Source organism: Phaethon aethereus (assembly GCF_964289735.1).
Source record: "Phaethon aethereus genome assembly, chromosome: 4".
In the NCBI taxonomy this organism is placed as follows: domain Eukaryota; kingdom Metazoa; phylum Chordata; class Aves; order Phaethontiformes; family Phaethontidae; genus Phaethon; species Phaethon aethereus.
Window position 1 is genome coordinate 5,530,518 of NC_138578.1, and position 24,175 is coordinate 5,554,692.

Sequence of the window (24,175 nt, forward strand, 5' to 3'; positions counted from 1 at the left end):
TATTTTATGCTTTTTTTAATACCAAGAAATACAAAGTGCTTCCAACAATTTGCAAAACAGTACACAGTCCATTAAAATGCTATCTGTTGGCTTCTAATGTTGCAGGGAAAAGTGTAATTTCATTTTAAAAATACTCCTATAATACATGTAACAGCGTATATCAGTATGCATGTATGCAACAGAGTTAAAATGTTCATGTTTTGTTAAGAACTTATTGGTTCTTCAAGAATAAAAGACAGGATTCATTTAATCATGTAGACTGATGTTCCCCCAGCTTCTTGGGGTTGGAAGGAGGAAGGTTATAAATTTTCTTCAGTGTTTAGGGTGTTAGCAATTGTCTATTTGGAGTTAACTTTTATCTTTGGGTAGAAAAATTCAGATAAACAGTAAATTCTTTGCCGCTGTGTCTTGCTTTTCGGTGCCTCCTGTGTGTGCCCTCTTTTACTTGGTCCTTTAGGGTAAGGAGCCTGTGAGATGGAGAGACATTCAAATGTGCGTGGCAGCTAGTGGGAGCAGGAAGAACTAATGTTACTAATGCAAAATTATAAAAAGAAACGAGCAAGGTTTTCAGCTGTTTCTTTCCAAACCTGTTTGGCAGTGATTTCTTTGTTCACCGTTAGTTTTAAGTGTGATGATACTTCACAAGTGTGATGCCTCAATTAAATCTCTGATTTTCTTTTCTTCTAGACTGTACCTTCTGTAAAGCTTTGTGGAAGATAGATGTGTGTGCTGCAATGGTGACATAAATATTTCAGAGGACTGGAACAAATTGTTGAGAATCTGTGTTTGTTTTTAATGCTGCGGTCGAGAACAATCTAAGGCAAGTAAACAACATGAGTTTTATCATGAAACTTCACAGACATTTTCAAAGAACAGTTATTTTGCTGGCCACTTTTTGTATGGTGAGCATAGTTATTTCTGCATACTACTTGTATAATGGCTACAAACAGGAAAATGAACTTTCTGAAATCTCTTCAGAAGTGGAATGTGGTGATCTTCAACTGTTGCCATACAAGCTGATGGAGATGAAGACCATGAAGCCTATTGATCCCCTGAGGACAGATCTTGTAGTGCTGGTGTTTGTGGAAAGTCAGTATTCAACATTAGGCCAAGATATAATAACCATTTTAGAATCTAGCAGATTTCAGTTTCACATTGAGATTGCACCTGGGAAAGGTGACCTCCCAGTGCTTATAGACAAAAATAAAGGCAAATATGCTCTCATAGTGTATGAAAATATTCTAAAGTATGTGAATATGGACTCTTGGAACAGAGGCCTTCTAGATAAGTACTGTATAGAATATGGTGTAGGTGTTATTGGATTTCACAAAGGCAATGAGAACAGCTTGCAGAGCTTTCAGTTGAAGGGCTTTCCGTTCCATGTCTACAGCAATCTGGGTATTAAGGACTGTTGCATTAACCCTCATTCCCCACTGCTCCATGTGACTAAATCTTCTAAGCTTGAGAAAGGTCCATTGCTTGGAAATGACTGGGCAGTTTTCCAGATTAATCATACAGCTTATCAACCAGTGATATTTGCAAAAGTAAAGACACCAGAAAACCTTTCACCACCTGCTGCTAAAAGTGTTCTCCATGCCACAGTAATTCATGACCTGGGGCTCCACGATGGGATTCAACGAGTCCTGTTCGGCAATAACTTGAATTTTTGGCTGCACAAGCTGATTTTCATAGATGCCATCTCTTTCCTGTCTGGAAAGAAGCTCAGACTGTCCTTGGATAGGTACATTCTGGTTGACATAGATGACATCTTCGTTGGGAAGGAGGGAACAAGAATGAACATCAACGATGTACAGGTAAAGTATGTGCACAAACTAATGGTCATTACAGCAAAGTGCCTTTTTTTTTTTTTAAATCTTAAAGTGAGTAGTTTTTAATAATTGGACCTCACGGAGGATGCAGATCGGTAAGTACCTATGCAAACTGTTTGGACCTTCAGAGAGAAGCCAGTCTCGCTGGCTTTGAGTAGTCACTGATTCCAGGTGTAGCAGTTCCTTCAACCTCCAGGCTGGAGGAGAGTCACTTGTACCTGTACTAGGAGAGAATGTAAGATAAGATGACTCACTGGTTGCTACCACTTGTTTTCTCTCAAGTGACACACAAGTCCCTCCAAGTTAGGTTCTATAAACAGGTCGGTGGGCACCTCTGAATTCCATTCCGCTTACTATGGATGGAAAATAATCTCCCAAAAGGAAACTAAAGACAACTAGTTGCTAAGTAACTGATAAAGAAAAGGGGGTAAGAGTGGTAGTGTATTCACACACACCACACCCAGCACGCACAGTTCTAAACATAATTGCAGAGTGTTTAACTCTCTAGTTTGATGATAGCTTCTATCTAAGCACATGCTTCAGTGGTATTTGAAAACACCACAAGACTTCAGGGTGAGTCCCAAGGGCTATTCATATGTAAGGTGCGTGTTGCTAGTCTTATAAGCAGGAGGTAAATTTGGTGAGCAGAAGTAAATGTCAACATAAATTTTGAAGAATAGACTCGATTATTAGCTGATTGAAATAGGTTTCAGATGTCAGGAGTCCGTTGCAGCATTTCGCCTTTCTTTCCTCTTCTGTGGGTCTTGCTTGCAAGCAAGTTTTCTGTTAATATTGGTCTTAAAAGCTTGTTCTATCGCTAAATGACTTGACAGTTTCCGTTTTAACATTTTAAACTGCACATTTGTCTAGGTCATTTTTTCACTCTCCATTGTGCTGTTCAAGTGAGGTGGTGGTTACGGGTTAGTAGGAGTAAACATCTTAACATTCTTTCTTGCTGTATACCTGCTTTCTTTTTATGAGGAGTGTTGTAACAAAGTGGATAGTTAGAGATCACCTTGCAAAACTGGTACTTAGTCTTGAAGCTAAAATTTAATCTCTGAGATGCTGATCCATGCCCTTTGTGCTAAAAATAAGGGAGAATGTTTTGTTAGAACTTTCACAAAGGAAGGGGGAACTGGGAAAAGTAAAGGCAATGACAGCATGCAGTTGATGGTAATTTTTGTTACGTTTTTAACTAGGTTTTTGGGTTTTTTCAGTGTTAATGTATTTGTCAAGCTGCAGTAATCCTGCTTCCTTAAATAAAAGGTTTGAACTTGTAGTTACACTTTAATTTGCTTTAAAATTGCAACATACACTCTTTCCCAAAACATTCTCTGCACATGCGATTATAAATAAGATATACCTCCTAGATAAGTAGGTGTTTTTCTTATGCAAATAGAATGCATGAGGGAGAGCTGGAATAAAGGTGAAACTCATTTAATGGAGTCTCTGTGCAGAACAATGATGGCAGCATTAGTTAGGTGGGTGAGCATGCTTTGAGAATCTAAGTGCAAACTCAAATTGCAGGAGAGAAATAAGGTCTGACCCACAACACTGGCAAAACTGCTGCTGGTCTGCAGAAGTGGCAGTTTCTGGTAACAAAATACGTAAAATAAAGCCTAAATAAATCTCCCTCTGTGTTGTGCAGTAGCAGTTTGAAACAGTATGTTTTGTATTGTGTCTCTTTGAGTGACACTTTAGGATTGTCATTTCAGGGTAAGTTAGGATGATTAATTGCCAGAATTACTTACCAGAAACAGGAGGCTATTGAGACAAGTTTGATTAAAGCAGATACAAAAGGACAAACTGTATTGTTTTGAGAGAATAATTTGCAGTATGCCAGAATGTTATCTTCCCAAAATAAAACTGTCAAATTAAATAGAAATAATATCAAAGTGGAAGTAACTTTTAAGTAGGATAATTTCATTTATACAGAACTGTGTTCTGAAACAGTGGAATCTGAAAAACATTCCCTTCTGATTCTTCATCTGCTTAAAGTTAAAATGTTCTATTAAACGTGTTGTTAGGGCTGTCAGATGCAATGAATCTTCATTACTATTAATACCAAAGGAGTTATCCTCTATGGCACAATGACATGCGGAAGGAATGAAATAAAATCAATTCATGGTAATTGAAAATTCGTTATTGTAAAGTATATTTGCTGATAAGTGACATCCTATTAAACAGAAGTGTTTTACTGAGTTCTGCTGCATTGACCGTGACAGAATTGTGCGCTGCAAGTGTGAAAATAGGTTGCTAAATGTAGACTATGTATAATTTCAGTACTCAAGATTATCCCATTTCTGCTAAACTTATATTTTTAAATACTAGCAATGTAGAATTGAGTGTAATTTTTTTTGTGTTTTAATTTTGTTTGACATGTCTCCTGTTTATTTTCTGGATATATTCACATCTGGCAGGACTGTGAGCTTGCTGAGAGCAAGGTGAATGTTTCTACATGAGCTCTATTAATGCAAAGTAACCTAAAATACTTCGTAAAGCTTCCAACATCCAGAGAAACTCTAGGATTGGTTCTGCCTGTTCCTCTGGATAGGACGGAGTTCAGAAAGTGGAGGGTTAATGCAGAGCTGATAGCAAAAATAATCACTCATTAATTCATTAATGATTCACTGCCTAACTCACGAAGGCACCATTTGTCTTGGGTCTTCTAAGACAAAGGCTTCTCTCTGTTGAGTCCATAGAGAACCTAGATTTGCTTTAGAAGGACTGATTCATTAAGCCCCTGAAGTTCAGGCACAAGTTAGGTGGACAAGTTGAAATCTATGTCTGAACTGTTCTTTCTTTGTAAGAGTTAAACTAGAGGGCCATCATAACAGAAGTTATCCTGTAGGATTGAAGAAGTACAGGGTGGTGGTTACATTGCAATTCACAGAATTGCAAAATGGCTGAGCTTGGAAGGCACCTCTGGAGGTCAACTGGTCCAACCCTCCTGCTGAAGCAGGGCCATGTCCAGGCACCTTCTGACTATCTCCAAGGAGGGAGATCCTGACTGCATGTTAAGATCAGGTTTTCAAGAGAATTTCTTCCTCAGGTATCTGAGAGAGATATGCAAAGTGGCCAGAATAGTTAATATTTGGACTAAACTGCCCTCTTCTTTACAGTTTGTGAATTGGAGCTGACCATTTATGAGAATTGCTATCATACAGTTAAGTGGTAATTTTTTATCCATAGTCTATATTGACCTCAGAAGAGGTCAAGTCAAAAGCAAACCCTCTAAAATGACTGTCTTCTGCACATCTAAAGATGAGGCAAAGTGGTGGTACATCAGCTTGAGTATCTATAGTGTCAGGGACACAAGTGTAAAGAGCCCTTCTGAAAATGTTTTGACATAGTTTATCAACCTAAATCCTGTAAAACTACTAGATTGTTTGTTTTATTAAACAACAGATGAAGTTTATTCTAGTTCCACCACAACTTCTTTAATTTAAAAAGAAAAAAAAAAAGACCCAAACAGCTTGAAACTGTACTTCAGATTTTTAGGCTACCTGATTGTTACAGATTTGCCTGTCACTGTATAAAATCTGGACTAATAGAACATAGTTCTTCAGTGTAACTTACTGAGTAGCTGTCACTGTGCATCAACAATAACCATCCATCTTCATATTTATTTACCTTGTCTTCCTCTGGTATAATAGAAATAATGAAAGAGAACACTTTCATAGTCTAATTGCCTCCCACTTTGAAAATAAGCTTGGTAATGTCATCTCAATGTTCATTTTTCAGTAACTTTTTTCCTCTCATCATGTTTGTCAGGCAGGAGGGGCCATTATGCTGTAACAATGTTATATTTTATTTTCCTTGTGTCTTTTAGAAGACTAAGAGCCTGTGCAGTGCAAATACATTTAAATGGACATACAGAGAAAAATCTATCTAGATATCCACAGAGTAAGTTTATCTTAATAGACCATGATTGTCCTGGCTGATGGTCCACTAATATAATATCTTTTTTGTAACAGTTACTCTTTGTGAAATTTTTATGACTGTAAAGTGTTGAGATTTTTCCAAGGGAAAAGCAGCTGATAATAGGGAGGAAACTAAATATGATTAATTTTTTTTTTATCCCCCTATTGACACTTTGTGCAGTGCTGGTGGTCTAGGCAGTACGTTGGTCTACCTTTTCCTTCATTTCCCCAATACATGCATTTTGTGAATTTCCTTGAGAGTTGATCACATTTTCAAAATTAAAAATTAGAACGCTGTGAAATTACTTTTTCCAAATAATTAGCTGTGCAATCTCCTCTTGACTGTCTTGTCCTTTGTGAGCTTTTCAAAAGAGACATTTTGAATTGAAGTCAGGATGGGGATCTCTTCACTTTCTTCATGTAAGCCTAATCTTTTTCTACACTTGTAATTATTCTTTTATAATTGCTAAGGTAGAAGCTTCATATTAACCATATCCATTATTGGGAGGGGGATGATAAATCTTCTTCTTGTTCTGTTTTTTTGAGCGCTTAGGCAATGCATCTCTCGGTTATGTGTGCACTGAAATGGGAAATACAAGCTTGAATCTGCAGTCTTTCGACATTGGAGTCATTGACTGGACAGCAAGATGCTGTCTCTTAGTGATCCTCTTAGTGATTCATTTGCATATCATCTGTGCCAAACTGCATTTTGATAATGGAGAGAATTTAGCCAACAAGAATAAATCTGTAGTATTTTAGTCTCTATCACTTGCACAGTCTGTCATCTTGCCCAAATTTTGGGGTTTATAATGTAGACATCTAGATCAGAGCTAGTCCTCTGACTTTCCATAGTAGACAACGTAGGAAAAATAGGTCCTCTTTAGGTGGGCACCGGTTAAGTGAATTGCACCTTAATAGTATGTTTTTGTTTATGTTGTTCATAAAATGCTTCTAGAGTGACTAAGATCAAATATAAACATTTGCATTTGGTCAGATCAATCTTCTCCCATGTTCCAAAGCCAGTGCTGTCACTTTTTTCTTATTTCCTTAGTGCATTGGTGGCCTCATCTTTCGTTTAACATAATATAGTTTTGTTTAATAATAGATTTCTCGCCTAAGAGCTAATTATTTATTCTCTGTGTTACAAATTCATTCACATTAGTCAGCGCAGCTTAAATTACTACAGTTGTTTAAAACCCATTAAGTGTCTTTTCACCCTCTGTAGCGTAAGTGAAAAGAAATTGGAGTTTCCCGTGGTAAAGCATACTGCTTGGATATAAATTTGAAAAAATACAGTGCCATATCTTTTCAATTACAATTGCATTGGAATGACCTAAATATTTGCATCAGAAGAGAGGCTTAGAGATGTTTTTAGTTAAGGCAGAATGGCTAAAAGGTGTCAGAAAGCCTGAACTGTCAAGACACAGGATGGTTCCTGTCACAGGAAGAAGTCTAATTCTGCAAGTTAATTGCTCCTTTATCTATAGGATCACATGGAAGGTTATCGGTAAAGAAATGATAGATTTGTCATCAAATATGTCAGCTGCAGAACCACCAGAGATACGTCTACTCGTTTGTGCTGAGCCGTAAATCTTTCCTTTGGGGAGACTGAAAAAATCTTTTTAATTGCCTCTTTAAATGACATAATGAATTAACTATGAAGAACCTTTGTTCTGCTAAATCATTTTATGTTCTCAATCCATTAGCCATAGTACCTTTATGCCTATGTGCTTACCGTGTGTGTACATGTATTCCTTAATTTGACCTGAAGCTTCTAAGCTATTTTATATTAACTTGGCTGAAATAATAAGTAAAAAGTAAATTCTGTCCTTAAAAAGAGGCAAAGAAAAGGAACTTCGGTGTTTCTGTAGCTGTCTGATGCCCTAGGAAGACTGGTTTAGCTTCTCCAGCATATTGTTTCAGATACAGTAGAGTTGATTATTATGCACTGTGAGGCAGCAGAGAATTAGTTAGATCTCAGAACTAAAATATAACTTTAAAACAAGCTATATTTTTTTTCTATATTTTATGGGCTGCTACCAGCATATAGAACGCTTTACCTGTCAGTCATCTTAAACCAAATTGCTTTTAGAAGTTAAATGTTATGTACCAACTTCTGTGAATTTTAATCTAGTAAGATTGATAGAACTGTGGTCAATACAGCCCAGCTCTTGTTCTTAAAAGGAGTGCCCTGATTGTTTGAAACAGAAAGCTGGATAAAAGTCCTCAACCAGAGGAGGGTGGCTGCGGAGCGGGGATGGAGGACGCATGAGAACTGGCTCTGCCTTGGGTACAACACTTCTGGGACTGCCGGGGTGATGCTGGGCATTCTACGTGTGCTTCCTCCTCCTGTTCTGCACCTGTGTAGAGCTAGATACAGCCAAACCCCATGGGATAAGCTTGGCGCCAAGATCAATTATACAACTTATCCATGGTGTGTGAAGACAAAAACCTTGCGTGGTAACTGTGTGCCTAATGGTAACCAGGTTCTACATCGTATCTCTCTGGACTCCAGGCAAATGGAGAGGAGGCTGCCTTGCTTGTGTGTTCAAATGCCTCTGGTCTGTGTTTTGTGTTGATACGCATATAGTTATTACACGTGGGAAGGCCTGAGGTTCAGAAATGTTGGCACACATGATGCTGCCTAGCTCACTGGGGCTGTGGGATGAGCATGGCCCTGTGCAGGAAACATGTAAAGAGAGCATGTGTGTCAAATAGCAGCGCTGGCGTACTCCTCTGTAGCTACACAAGAAGCCACGCTTGTGCCAAAATGGTAACTACGTTTACCCATTCTTACTAGTTGGCTCAACTATCCACTTCGTTCATCTATCCAATACTTCTCAGGCACAGCAGCTGTAAAAAGTTGCTGTGTATCTAAGCCATCTTGTTCCACATTGGAAATGTGAAAGAAAGTGAGCACTGACTGACCAGAGAATGTTCTTTCTAGCACAGAATTGATTCCCGTTAGCATTTCTACGTGTGTGGAGGCTATAGTGCCAGTGCTGTGTCTGTTATGATGAAACCAAATTTCAGTCTTCATTCCTGTTAGTTCTGCACTTGCTGGAATTCATGGCTTGTCTTGTTCGGTTTGTCAGTAGGATGTTGGAGTCGGTTTTTTGAAAAATCAGTTTTTGGAAAAATAAAGCAGTTGGATGTAGTAGTCCTTAGCTCCATTGACCTAGGAGAGTCATCAAGTCTTAGACATAGAATTTTACAACTCAGTACTGATGTGCTGCAGCATTTGAGGCCTTTAGCAAACAGTTGTAAGTTTTATTGTTGAGGATAATACTCTATGCACCTGTGTTCCTACCTGTTTATGCACCTCAGCCTAAAAGATGCCAAGTGTTTTCTATCCCACGGGAATCCTGTGGAAGTTCTGCACATTCACAAGTGTGCACAGTCTGCACTTCAGAGGTTCTCGCATGGGAGGCTTGGGTCAGGAGAGCCGTACTGCCCCACGCTCCCTTGTTTGTGTTTTATTGACTGCTAAGAAACTTAACTGCTGAGTTGCAGAGTCCTCTGGAGCATTAAGACAGAAGACGTCTCAGAAGCAGATCACTAATCATAAAGTTGTTTATAGCTTTTTTTTTTTTTTCCTGCTTAGTTTTATAGTGCTGGAGTAACTGAATCTACTGAACCTCTCTTGTGGGTTGTGGTTTTTTTCCTTAATTTAAAGGCTGTGGTACTACACACTTTCATGCAGGCCTAAATCTTGATCCTGTTATGAATTTAGTGGCAGGGAACCGAGAGAAGACAAATCAATCTCAGTTGCAGCTTTTTTGTTGGCAAAGAGGCTGCAGAAACTGCTTCTCAGCATGGCGAACCCATGTACTATGGCTGCAGTCATCTACAGCTTTCCAGAAAATTACGGTAACTTCTTCATTTTTTTAATTCCCCATGAATTCTCTGTAGCGGTGAATGCTTTGCTATCCTCAGGCTGAAGGAACTCTCTTACCAATGGTTGTCTGCCTGTCGTATTCTGATTCCTGTTCTTAGCAGAGTAGTGTGATGTAAGAGCGATCTTATTTCAAACCGAAGCAATTATGCTCACCTCAAATCAAGTGGGCTAACTGAATGGTTTGTAACACTGTTTCTGCTTTTGCATTTGGCATAGGTTATTATGCAGAGACGACTTTACACCTGAGCACAAGGCTTCCCTTCTGAAGAAATCCACAGAAATGCTTACGTCCACCCAGTGTGCCAGCCTTCAGTGATCATTTTTGGTTCACAGCCATGTAGTTAGCAAGTCTTCCTCTCTCTTCTCAGAAGCTTAGACTTTAAGAATGTATGTGAATATTTTCATGGATGAGATGAAAATGCACGTGATTCTGCACACTTTGCTTTGAGTATTGTCAACATAACCTAAGCTCGGCTCTGTTTGGGTTGATCGATCTGGCCGTGAAAGCAAAACCTGCCATTGCAAAATTTATGAAGTGAAATGTGTCAAGATGTATTGAAACCTTAGTGTGCACTGTAAGATGTTCAAATCTACTGGATAATTTGTCTCCACTGAAAAAGCTTTTTCAAAGTTTCAAGATAGTATTTTAAAAGCTGCCTATTGTTCACTGAGTAACAAGGTTCAGAGGGCAAAAGAAGTTGAGAGAAGGTGCTGGCTGGGCATAGATATTACAGAGTTAATGCACCAGACCTGGGCAGGGTTCTAGCTCTGAGACATGCTTGGAGGCTTAATTAAGAGAACAGTTATGTGCTGAAATGGCTTTGCAGCCTTCTGACAGCGTATCCCTCAGCTGTTCTGTCAGTTCTCTTTCCTTAGATTGCAAGTTCTCTTGGTCAGCAGCTCTTTTTGTTCAAAAAGCACTTTGATAATACAAGTAATGATAATGCAGCTACGGCTTATTACGGAACTGTACACATTCACCGTACTAGTGGCTGCTGCGAGATTTATTCTGGGCTTTTTCAAATGACAAGTTAGCCATCCAATTCCTGCTGCTAATGGAATTGAATAAAAATTTCACAACCAATAAATAAAAACACCCTGCAGACAGATGGAGAAATCAAAGCAATTGACTGTAAAACATGATACCAAAATTGGGTCTACCTCCTTCCCAATCTTCAGTCACATCAAGAGGGCACAGAGTGGCAAAAAGAGAAAAATGAGGATAGAAGTAAGGCTCTATTTCATGAGTTTCTTTTACAATACAGCTGCATGGAAAGTGTCCTTTTTTCACACCTGTTCAGTCTGGAAGAAGTCAGTGCAACTACATGACTGATTCTTGGTGATTATGATTACAAAACAAAGTAAAAGAAAAGCAGTTTGTTGCCAGTGTGTATCTAATCCCTCGTGGAATAACAATGCCCTATCTATTTCCGATTCTGGTTTCTTTTTCTGTGCAAACTTCGACACTTCTACAAGATAGAAGTGTTACTCCGTATTTAAAAACTATGTTTGACAGAGCTTAAAAACCTTATGACCAACTTTTAAAAATATTTACTTTTTAGGAGATTCCTTCTGATACTTTACAGCCCTGGAGACGAGTTACTCTTGCTCCTTAATGAAGTTTCATATCTGGAATCAATCATAAATTACATACCATTTTATATTGCAAAAAAATTATATTACAATACATTTGAAAATAGAAATAGTGGAAAGGACAACTAAAAAGTTGGCGACTGTGCAGAGTAAGGTTCCATGGATTCATTCCAACCCAAGTCGGTAAATTCACGTGACAGAGGCCCTGCTGTGCTGCACGGAGGTAACGGGTTAGGTCTGGGAACACCGATTGCAGTTTTGTGGAGCTAATAAGCCACGCAGCTCTGTATCAAGCTCGCATTCACTTGCCCTTTCAGTGTTAGCACTCCTGGGAATAACCCAAGTGTCTCTGCTCCTATTTTAAAGAGAACGTGGACTAAAGATAAGTCAGAGTTGCCTTTGATTGAACTCTAATGGAACTGGAAAGGAGGCTGACAAATAATTTTGCATTTAGATAAAAAGTGGGTTTTTTATGGTGCAAAATATTCCTGTTATCCCTTGACCTTTCTCACTGCCTTAGTTAAAGGCAATAGAAATGTTGAAAATGGTAATCCTATAAATATTCTAAAACCAAGATTAATACCAAAATATACCTGACTTTGTAATGTAAGCTGGTTTGAAATTTAAGCTGACTATGAAAAACATCATTTTACATCAGGAAAGTATTTCATCTTACTGACTGAGGAGGTTTCTAGAATATTGTGCTCTGTTCTGCACCACTTAATCAGAAATAGTTAGAGAGTGCTTAGAGACACCAGAATAGTCAGGAAATGTCTGAGCAAAAAAATGAAAAAATGAAGGCTAAAGAATTTGGTAAGTAATGATGACCAAAGCAGAAAGCAATAGGCTGCAGATGTCTGCAGGGTACAAACAGTGAAGATGGATAAAAACATTTAATGTAAGGCACAGAGATATTTAAGTGTAGGCTGAACAGCCAATAAAAGTGGCAGAGTAGAGGCTAATATCCAAGAGGAAGTTAAAGGTATTATGTAAGCCTTTAAAAATTAGGTTTGACAAGAGGGTATGAAATATGCTATTGAAAGGAATATAATACTGGCAGGGAATTTATACTAAGATGTATCTCAATCTCTTACAGCACAATCAAATGCAGAGCTCAGTTTGGATTTCTCTGTGTCAGTTTGAGTCTGCAAGTGTAGAATTTGGCCAGCTGGGATGTTTATCTACGTAGATCTAGTTTCTGTAATTTTGTCTTCTAGAAATGCAAACACTCCTGCAAAAACAGGAAAGTGTATTAACACTTATAACAAAATCATCCTCCCCATTTTTCTCTTACTAATGTCCCGTGTTTCACTGAAGTCTTTTTTTTTTTTTCCTGCTGAACTACATCCCTTAGACTAGGCACTATGTAGGAGTCAATGAAGCTGTCCCAGTTTTTATTACCTGGAAGTAAGTGCTTATGTCTTTTATGTGTTGACTATATATAATCATTAAAAATATGGCTTGAGAAAAAGAGTTATCTGTTATTCTTGCTTGCATTCTCTTTTTCAGTAATTTCTTTGATACTGATGCTGATGTAGCAGCGGAATTTCATTCAGCAACTTTAGAACTACTCATAAAGAGAAAGAAAAGGAAAAAAAAAAATTGTGACCCTTAGCTGGTGAGCAAACTGAAGGCTGAATCCCTAGCTGTTTCTGACATGGAACTTTCAGGCAGAAAAAGACAAAGAAAATCTTTTTGGTCAAAGACTTTTTTTCCATCAGTAGAGGTAGAGCATAGAGAGAAAAAGAGCTTTCAGTATGCCTCAGCTCACCCCAAACAGAAGGACAAAGGTAGCTAGAAATTTTTAATCACGTACGGTATTAGGAGAAGCACAGGAATCTTTTTGGCTCTATTAGGAAGGGGGGGAAAAAACCGTAAGAAACATTTGTGAATGGGTTGTGCCATCAGTGTGTTGCCCAGCCTGTGGAGCAGTCAGTTTGTTTGATATGCCAGTGATGTGGTAACTGTTGCGCTTTACTAAACAAGGAGAGCAGGGGGTTGCACTAGATGGTCTTTGAAGGCCCCTTCCAACCCAAGCCATTCTGTGATTCTATGCTCAATCTAACGATGCTTGATCCTGGCCAGTTTTGGTCCAATGTGATAGAGCCAGGCAGTTCTCAGACACAGCTGAATTCCTGCTGGCGTTCTGGAGTTAAGGCATGTACGCAAAGCAGTGCCTGCGCCGGAGCAGAGGTTTCAGAGTGAACTCTACATTTATCCTTCACTTTGACCTGCCCCGGCTGATCCGTGTGCTGTGTCTTGGAGCTAGCGATAGCGTGTACTGTCCCTTTTTCATCTAGACAGAGTGTGTTGGGCAGAGCGGGAAGGGAAGGGCATGCTTTGGAGACCTGGTGGGGTGTTTTGGTCCTAGGCAGCAGTGTGAAAGGGAGTGCAGGCTCTTGCACGGTGGAAATAGCAATTTGGGAAACAAATCCATAGGAAACTAGGTTTTATGGAACAAATGTCTTTTGTATGCAGGCCATGGGTATAAAGGTAGACCTGAAATCTCAATTGCATCTCTAAAAGCATTGGCATTTTGGACAGAATAATGTAGCCACTGACAAACTCGTCAGAGTGGAGCAGATGTAGTGACCCAGCTGCAGCTTTCTGTGCATTCAAGGGAGGCCACCGTGGTCTCTGCTGACAGGGGCCTATAAACTCTTCGTTGTTGAACCTTGTAGATATTTTCAGCATTCAGTGGCTCTGCAGAGCCACATGTTGCCAACAGCAGGGTAAAAGGGCCCTAAGCAACGGAGCCAGGCAGCGTGCGGTGGATGAGGGAGCGCAGGCTCTGCCGCCGCGGAAGCTCGTGGCCAGCCCGTGCAGCAGAGAGCTGTCTTGCTTGGAGAGTAGCCCTTGTCCGCCAGCCAAACTCTGCTTGCTGTGCCTGTTGGCTGTAGTGAAAGCTAAAGCTGGAGCTGCTGTGTGAGGAAGCATTAAATAAGAAGCAGACGTGCTGTTCATAATGAATGTGGTACTAAGAGCTTGGATAATAACCTCTGTTCTTTCTGAGCTGGATGACTTTAAAATATGTGCACCACTGGACTGAATAGCCATGACATTGTTTTTGCCTCTGTGAGAAAATGTTGTGCATCCTACCGAGCAAGATCTGCAGCTGTGAAAGTGTGGGTTGTCTAATGAGGGGGTGCAGAGGTATAAGTGTTTTGCATCTGAGGTTATTGTTTGAACCAGAGTTTTTGAGGTCTAACATTTACTGGTAGCTAGACCAGTGTCTACATGAATCAGTGAACCACTTACAATTTATCTGCTGCTGATGGGATGCAATGGAGACAAGCCAGATTAAGCAGTCACAGCAAAGTGGCCCAGAAGTGAACTGGAACAGGATCTGAACCGCTCTGTCACCCTGAGAGATGGCCCGTTGCGCTCGGAGCTGAGGCTGCTCTGTGGGGAGGGGGGGTGCCACTTCGCAGTACAGCTGCCTGGATGCTTGCGTTGCGGCTAACAACCACCGGTTCCCCGCTGTACTGGTTCGTCAGCACCAGATTGCAAGAACTTAACTGGATGAATATGAAGAGATCTTAAATGCATTTCAGAGCCGCTTTGTTTTTACTTTGAGTTCTGTTATACTCCGAGAACATACCTATTCATACTTGCTGTTTCATAAGCAGCTGAAGTATTAGGCAAAAAATGCAAGAACCAACAAATTTTCTATTTAATCTTGTCTGACCAAAATCCAGGGAAATATATTGTACGCAGCAGTAGGGTGTTTATTAGTTCTACTTCAATTGGCTTGGGGGTTTTTGACCTCTAATTAAAAGAAATGCAGAATTTTATTTGTGCTAACTGCAGAATAATGAGATCATTTAACTGTTTAGTAACAGTAACCTCTTTCATCAAAGTGCAGTTTAATTAAGAGCTAATAATACAGAATTTAATATTAAAACCTGAAAACAGCATGCTGATGAGCTTATTCGAAAGTATTGGCACCAAGTATTTAAAACTTTCAACTTACCTTGCCATAATTAGCTTACTCTCATTAGCTGCTATCTTAACCTCCAAGAAGCAAGAAGCTGGTAAAAGAGGTTAGAAATAGTTCTTACATCTCTTGGTTGTACAGATGATTTACCTAGATGAAAGAGCCTATTTACTTGAAAACATATAAATGGGCTGTCATTAAGATCATTATTGTATGTGATACCTAAAAACCTCTAAAGGAAGACCCTGTAACAGTTAACCAGTGTGTTCTGATGAAAAAACTTTTGCTCAGAATCGTTTGAGATAACGTTTTCCAAAGTGGCTACTTGTATTTTTAGTATCCTTTAATGGACCTCAAATTCAGATGCCTAGTTACAGCATCTGTGCCCACAAAATAAAGTTGTGGCTCCTGAATTTTTCAAAAATCAGGTCCAGTGTGTCTTGTATTGGACACTGAAAAAAAAAGATGCACATAACTGGGCTCCAGCCTGTTTTCTCATTTTATTGAAGCTTTGAAGAGAAGCTGCGTTACCCAATTAATGGTGCCTATTGAATTTATTTAGAAGACTCACACTGACGTTCTTAACTGGTGCATATGGGCCTTAATATTATGGGAAATCAGGTAAGATACTCAGGTGAATGGAACTGGCAAACAGTCCAAATTAACCCAAGCAATCAATAGGAGCTTTGCCTGTCCTGCACATTAAAGAGTTGGGCTCCAAGGCATGCCTGTTTGATGATTTAAAAACACAATACTGCAGGTAGAATCTAGCTGTCAGTAAACTACAATAATTTTGAAGTGACTGAAGGCAGGTACTTTTTGTCTCCAAGGAATTTTTGCGCACATAATTTCTGTTTTGAATTCTACCGTGTTATATGGCCCTTTATAAATAGGCATCCTGCTGGCATGTGGTACTTTTGAACTGCTACATCTTTTGACTTATCAAAATCCACATTTTTAATTGAAAGGATAATTTGTTTCTTGAAGCTAGTGTACCTTAATAAACAGGTTCCCCACCTCCCCCATTTTAATTTTGTTCTACAAGTAGCAGAAATATTTGTCTTCAGCTCACATGGGATCCAATATTTTATAAACTGGAGTATGTGTATTGTTAGCAGTTTAGCTTTTCTATCCCAGTTTCATCAGTCTTTCTGTCTTTGCCAGCTTGTGTCCTCTTGGATATCTTTCTTCCACCAAGTGATAGAGCAGTGTCCTTTCTCCACTTACACAGTTTAGGTTCTATTTATAATTTATGGTGTCTGCCAACGAAACATTTTGCTGAAAAAGCTGAAGATTTTCTTCTCTTGCCCTCTCTGTAGTGTCAGCTCTGTTAAGAGAGTGCACAGTCAAACAAAATTTAAGCATTCTTCTCCTTTTGTCTGAAGGATACTCAAAAAATTTCTTTCAGATATACCTGGTATGCCCAAAGCAATTATTCTTTCTCCTGCATAGATGAAATGTTTATGGTAATGGGTGTCAAAATGCTAATCTTGGAAATCCAGGAAGAATAGACATTGAATTTTAATGATGTTCCAAAATACATAATTTATCATGAGGGAAACATTTTTCCTCAGAAGCAAAATAGTCTGTCTAATAAAATAATGATGCCCAGCCATTTGGGATGGACCTTCATTGGGGCTGCCAGTTTCTGTTTCTTCTTGCCATGCTGCCTCTCGCTGCCTCCAAACACCCCAAATTCTTGCCCACTGCCTTCCCATCCCCGATCGCTGCCAGTTTCTGGAACGCCTGTCATTACGATCTCGGCGCTTCTCACTTTCAGGCCGCTACTACACTGCTGCTACAACATCTCTTGTGGATCCTCACCGCTCCGTGCCCTCATCTCTCCCTTCCCTAGGCAGGGTGTCCCCTCTCCTCCCTTTTCTGCCATCAAGCTCGGACAAAGCTGGGACTGAGAATGGGACGTGGCTTGTCAGCCTGGGCTCGGTTTGGTGCCGCATTGTGCCTTGTATTGCCTCTAATGCTGGACGCTTTGCTAGTGCCTCTAAGCTTAGGGTATATAAAACATGATAAAGCAAATCTCGGAATGTATCTGGGACATTTCACATACTGATTGTTGAACTCTGAAGAGAAGCACAGTGCTCTAAAAATCGTTTTTGTAGGCATCATAAATGCAAACTGCAGTCACATACATGTTATGTTTCTCAATTGCCTTTTCCATTTCAGAAAAAATGAAATGGCCACAGCAATGCTCCGAGGGCTGGAACAGCTCTGCTCTGAGGACAGGCTGAGAGTGTTGGGGTTGTTCAGCCTGGAGAGGAGAAGGCTCCAGGGAGACCTTATTGCAGCCTGCCAGGGCTTAAAGGGGGCTTATAGGAAAGATGGGGACAAACTTTTTTAGCAGGGTCTGTTGCGATGGACAAGGGGTAATGACTTTAAACTGAAAGAGGGCAAATTTAGACTAGATATAAGGAAGAAATTTTTCAAAGTGAGGGTGGTGGGACACTGGCAGAGGTTGCCCAGAGAGGTGGTAGATGTCCCGCCCCTGGAAACATTCCAGGTCAGGTTGCTCTGAGCAACCTGCTCTAGTTGAAGATGTCCCTGCTCACTGCAGGGGGGTTGGACTAGACAACCTTACAAGGTCCCTTTCAACCCAAAGATTCTATGATTTCCTCTCCGCCCCCCCCCCCCCCCCCCCCAAGCAAGTAAATTTGCGATGTGGATAGAAGCTTTAGAAAAGGTTGGGTTTTGCAGAAGGGCAAGGCAGGTGATGTGCATATAGCTGCTTCATTTTCAGTTGCAGGGTGCTCTTCTCAGAACATGGACATGCTCAGGAAAGGCAAAACGATGTCACAAAAAGTGCAAAGTAAAAGGATATCACAGCAGTTACAGCTCATTACACACCTATATTAAGAACTCCACTCAGAAGTGAAAATGGCTTTAGTTTCTTTCTTGCCTCTCTTGCAGGGATTAAACTAAAGAGGAAATATGGTACAGCAAATTAAAACTATTTGTGCATAAGAGCTCCCATAAAGGGGCTTCGTGTGCTTAACTCATGTGTTTTCACATTACGCTTTCTATTAATTTGTTTTACTTTCTCAGAAGGTCCTTGCCTTTATTAAAAAGCCAGTATGGCATTAGAAGTTTTCCTCAAAAGCAAAGTAGTGCCTAATTTAATGGCTCCTTTGATAGTATTGTTAGACATGAAATAGCAAAGCAGGCATTGAGAGATGAGATGTGCTTCCTGAAAAAAGGGGGGAGGAGATAGGCTTTTTGGAAAATTACAAAGCTGACCTTTCTTGCTTTTGTTACTGACATGAAAGCATGTACTAATTTGAAGTTTAAGATATTAATGCTGCAGCAGTGTGAGGCTGTTTTCGTGACTATTTAGTTAAAATCCATGTGATTGCAAGTAAAATTAACAGTGTTTTGAACTATTTCACTTTTCAAGTGGCTAAGTTCTTTAGCAGCTTTTGAGTAGGAAAATAGTTGTTAATATGTTGGTATGACTACAGAAACAACTCCTGGTTCCTTTTTGGTGAAGCAGAGTTCAACAAAGTGTTCTTGATTTATTTGTTTGATCAGTCAAGATGTTTGGGTCTGAATATTTTGTTGAAGCTGAAGAAATTACTACTGTCTGTTTACCAAAGACAAGTTGACACTTGTGACTTCTCTGTGACAGACTATAAAGTGAAATCATGTAGAGATATTTGAGGACAGGAGGCAGGGTGGTTTCCAGGCTATAGAAATGGGAAGCAAGTTTGGCAGTAATGAGTTTTGTCCTTGGCTTTACCACTGATTTACTTGAGCAAGAGCTTTTGACTGCCTGTGTTTGTCTGTGCCTCTGTTTGTCCTGTCTATAAGATGAGAAAGATCAAATAAATTTTTTTTTTTGTAAACAAAGTTGATATATCTGAATGAAAAGTGATAAAAAGAGCTAAACCTTATGGTTGTCAAGAAAGGAGGAGACCATCTATACAAAGGCAGGAATGTTCATACATTTCCATTGTGTGAATATTTCTATTAAAGAAGAATTCTCTTGGTCCCTTCTGTTCTATTTGTGTTCTTAGAGTCCATTTGCTCCTAAATTCTCAGTCAGTTGAGGTCCCAGTGGTAATTACAGCAGCTTACATTGCTGAGATGTTTCATCAGAAGTGAGACAGAAATAGCTTAAATGGGTTGATGCTGATTAATCATCTGAGAATCTGGCTTTAATTACAAGATACATGGTTTCTTATATTCCGTTCATTATACTATAAACTTGTCAGATGCAAGGATTGAAAGAACTCTGTTGTTTTGCTGTCAGGATAACTTTTGACTATTCCTTGGATTGTAACAGGGCCTTTTTCTGAGATTATTTTGGAGTGTTGGTGAAGGGAGTCTTTCATCATGTATTGAATTCTCACGTTTGATTTCTGGCACAAGGAATTGCCTAAACCCAGTATGTGAGCTTAGGAAAAGTTGAAAAGAAAGTACTCGATTGTAGCTATGCGCATGAAAGTGATTATGCAGCCAGCAATTTTATTTTCCTTATAGTACCAGTGGAAGTAGAGCATATGTACTAAATAATTACTTATAAATATATGAAGGCTTTACTAAACAGTTTTTAAAAGATAATCTTCAGTATTAGTGTACTTATATAACATCTCAGGCAGATACCCAGAAGAGCTGTTCATAAACCAATCATAAAATATACAGAAAATATCACCAGCTTAGCTTCAGCATATAAAATAGCATTTAAAAATGAAATTTCAGGCTTTCCTCCCCCTACTTCTCTCTCTTTCTGTTTTTCTGATAGAAACTCACAGTAATAGGCCCTGCCATCTGCTACTATATATTTTTCATGAGTTTTAACATTTTGTTTTTAGAACCTGAAAGATGAGTAAAATGTCAAGTCACCCTGAAAATAATCATAGGCATGACAACTCAAATGTTATCTCGGCTTGTCTGTACACAGAGTGGTTCACAGCAGGTCTGTGCCCTCCCTCTTTGCAGATAGAGCAGGCGAGCGGGTACACCGTTGGTGTTTGCCGGTATGTTTTTTGAACACCACCACAAGGCTTTAGTAGAAGATCTCATGTTGATTTTAGTGAGAGTAATACAGCCAAAAAACCCCAATGGCATTGCTTTCAAAGTTCATTCTGTAAAAGGTGAACTTCAGATTTCTTTTAGAGTTTTGTGCTATTTGAGTGTTACTTGGAGTATCTTATCATGACTGCTGGCCTAAATAAAATGCAGCCACCGGGCAGTAATTGAGGCGAGAAGGTGGTAACTACACTAGCAAAGTTAGTTCCCAGCAAAGAATTGAACTCTATGTTGCATTATCATAGAAATGTCACGGGCTTTTTGCTACCCTTTTCCCTCCTCCCGTTTGAAAGCCTGGGTTTGCGACTCTCCTGTCAGCTCTGTAGCTGCGGTGTGCCAGGGAGGTGCAGCAGAGAACTCCTTCCAGGTCACATTTCTCTAGCGTTTCCAGCTGCTCTTTGTTTTTCCCATTCTGTGTTTCCATCATGCTGAGACTAGACTGGAGCTGACAAGCTGAGGAGGAGTTAGAAAGGTACAGGATAAGACCTTCAGCTCAAAAAATGCTCACAGTTCTTAATTTGGAGGGAGAGAACTGTGCGGCCCATTCACGCAGCCTTGCTGTCAAGCTGCACTCGGGATCCCTTTCATTTGACAATATGCGCTGTTAAGGTAAGAAGTGTATAGCCGTATCATTTGCCTCCTACATTTTTAACTGTACAAAGATAAATTCATTTCATTGAATAGGTTCCCAGCAGCTCAAGGATGTGTTTCATAATAAATCCGCTGCAGATTTGCTACCTTTCATTACAATAAGAAGTCTCCTTGGTGATCTTTGCACTCTCAGCCTGTACAAAAGCCCTTGTTACAGCGTTGAAAGATTTTTCTCTTAATATTCCACTTCAGAATTCTCGAGCTTGTTTTCAATTATCTCCGTTCTGTGCTTCATTTTACTCATTCCTTTAGAAAGTCCCTTTTTCATAGGACTTTTTTCAGGCTGCCCAGTGAAAGAAGATGATCTTTACCTTACTAGTATTGTTCTTTAAACCTTCTATACTGTTGATGCTGGAGCTACGCTGCTGAAGGTGGCAGTGGGAGAAGCAAATTACTTCCAGATCTGAGAAGACCTTAAGAAATAGGAGGCAGAAAAGTAACGATTCTTTCATAGATTTAGCTTTGTGATTAATATACATTTAATGAATAGGCTTAGGCATAATGTTCTGGTCTGCTGAAATGGTGAACAAGGCAAGTATTGCTGATGACTCAGAATTGAAACCATTCATGTTTTGTCAGCCATGTCAGCAAACTTCGGTTTTGCAACCCCGCAGGACAGGGACAAATGACTGCCTCTCCTATTCCTGCAGATCAGCTCCCTCAAGCACCGGCCTCCCCGAGCCAGCCAGAGCTACAAGCTTAGTGAGCTCGCTGAGGCCTCTTGTGCAGAGCGGCTGTGTGCCCACTTCGGGCAGCGCTGCAGTTCCTCGGCGGGGCCAGGTGAAAATGCTTGGCTCTGGAAAGGGAGTGTTGGGAAAGGCGAGCAGAGAGCAGGGACAGATGCACCAGCCGCGGTGTGTGGCCACCTCGTACTGGGAATGGGAGCTCCGCTGAGCCTGCTGCCTTGGGCCTCTCGGGAGGTTGGTGCACAGGGGAGCCCCTGCTGTTGTCACCCTTTGCCTTTGTCACTGTCATGTTGTGGGTACGACAGTCTACAGCAACAGGCTTGGCAGAGTTTGTAGGTGAGTTCATACTTCTATTAGAACTGATACAGCTGAGCCCTGGAAAAGACCCGAAGAAGAGCTCGTATGCCCAAAAGTTTGTCTGATCCCGGTAGATATCACCTCCATCCGTAAAATGGGCCATATGTTAAGGAACTGTAACTTGACTATGCTATGCCTATATCTAAAGCTGGACTTCCATGCTAACGTTTTGTCATCATTGGCATTCCAGTTAAAAAAAAAAAAAGTCGACAAATTACTCAAAAACGTCTGAAGAAACTATAATCAAAATTACTGGCTCATATTTTTCAGGACACCAAATTGTCACTGGATTTCAAGAGCAGGGAGCCTACTGGACCTTAAAACCTTTGAAAACCTCCAGTGATTTTAACCTTTTTGTGCTTTTAAACACATTCATCTTTCATAACCTGCTTAGACTTACTCATTTCTGACAATAATACTGCTTTTAACCACTTCATTAAAATGATTGTGCTATAATGTATGCTTACTTTGAAAACTCTTTGACCTTTGACGTATAAATATTTTCCTTTCTTTCAAAGGTACTGCATGAGTGCCTGTCTCCAAGTGTGCATGTGCTGTAGCTGGCCATACACATCCAACGTGCTGTGTACAGTGTCACAAATCTCCGAAGAATCCAGTGTGTTCATAAATTACCAACCATCAAGTGCTCAGTTGAAGGCAGGCTGTTTGGAGGAATGTGTACTCCAAGTCTCATTTTAGAGGAGGCTTTTTGTTCTTATGTTTTGTTCCTGCTTTGCAAAGTTTTATTTTGCTTTGGAAAGCTAGGTTTCTTTGTTACACCTGGAAAACTGAAAAGAGTGAACAACAGCAGAGTGTTAAGTGTTTGGGAGAGAACTCCTGAAAGTAATATGTAAGTCTTGGGAGTGACAAATCAAGAGCAGCATATTGAAATCAAAGAGTGAAGCTGTATCTGATGAATAATAGCTTTCCTCTTTCTTCCTGCGTAGTGTTTTTTTGTTTGTACTAATTTAGTGCAGGCACCTGTACACTGACAGCCAGTATGAATACTGCCTGAGAAAGGAGTCAGAATTTGGGGGAATTTAGGATTAAGTTCTTTGCTGTGGAATAGGCTTCACCTAGCTTCTTTCTGTCTCTCTGGATTTTTTTTTTTTTTTTTCATTGCCAGTAATTTTGAAACATGACTAAAATGCTGTGTTGACCTGATCTAGAGAAACGTAATTCCAATAGATGCTGTTCACCCTAGTGAATGGAGCAGTGGTCGTGGGCACAAGAGATCTGAATTTCATTCCTGGCTGTGTCCTAGGTTTACCGAGTAACCAGTAGAAGGTCTTTTCTATGGTGTGTGCCTTTGTTTTCCTATCTCATGATTCAGGGAGTAAAACAGTATTTAATAGCTGGTCATCTTTATGAGGAAAACAGTGGAGTTTCCATGTGTCTTTAAATAAGTGGTAATGAAAATATCTGCTCCTACTTTGTCATATATAAAGAGCTGGCTTTAAATAGCAAAACCAATTGAAAAGACATATACTTGTAAAAATATTTATTTTGTTATATTAAATTTCTGTGCCAGGCATCCTTTTCTACAGATATGTTTATATGGTGGTTTGTGGTTTTTTTTTTTCCCCAGGCCCTGCTTGACACTCAGAATCTTTTGAGAGCTCAGATTACAAATTTTACTTTCAACCTGGGATTTTCAGGGAAGTTTTATCACACAGGTAAGAATGAAATACTGAAATCACTTTCATTTTGATGGTGTTCTTTGTAGTATGAGGAAAGTAGGAATGATAGAGACTAAAGGTCTAAGTAGAGAGAAGAGATTCTTTCATTAGAGGATAACTAAAATATCAAATTGTTCTTTCTTCCAGGCTGCTTGGGGACATACATTTGTGTGATTTACTGAATCAAGATTTTCTCCTAAAGTTATTATACCAGAATAACCTTTTGTTTGAGCTGTAGTCTGTCTGGAAATAACCATGTAGGTAGAGTCTGTAAACACCTCTTTGCAGCAACATTTCTCTCCTTTTTTTCTTTTTTCTTTTTATAGAAAAAGGTGCTCATTCTTTGCATAATAGTCCAGTAAGTAGAGCAATGACATGGAAATAGGAGAGCCAGGCTGTAGTTTCTAAGAGAAAGACTAAGCCCTTCAGAACAGTGTCCTGTCAGAACTGTGAGAGTTTCCTGAATAAGAGGAATGTAGTTGTTTCTCCTCCTGAAAGCCAGGACCTGCAGAAATGGCAGTCACGGGGCCAGGAGGAGACCTTGCAAGAGGCAGTCCAAGCTTGGGATGACAGCTTTCT

The 24,175-nt window shown here is 39.8% G+C and overlaps 1 protein-coding gene across 1 annotated transcript in view; it reads left to right on the top strand.

The window, feature by feature from the left end:
* Window positions 1–833: 833 nt before the first annotated feature.
* The window catches only part of LOC309404858 (bifunctional heparan sulfate N-deacetylase/N-sulfotransferase 3), a gene marked incomplete at both ends in the record, with an annotated part of 59,900 nt that continues 36,558 nt past the window's right edge, over window positions 834–24,175 (top strand). The window contains 2 exons of the mRNA XM_081999483.1: window positions 834–1,814; window positions 23,506–23,593. Of these exons, the coding sequence (XP_081855609.1) occupies window positions 834–1,814; window positions 23,506–23,593 (1,069 nt within the window). The remainder of the gene's footprint in view (window positions 1,815–23,505; window positions 23,594–24,175) is intronic.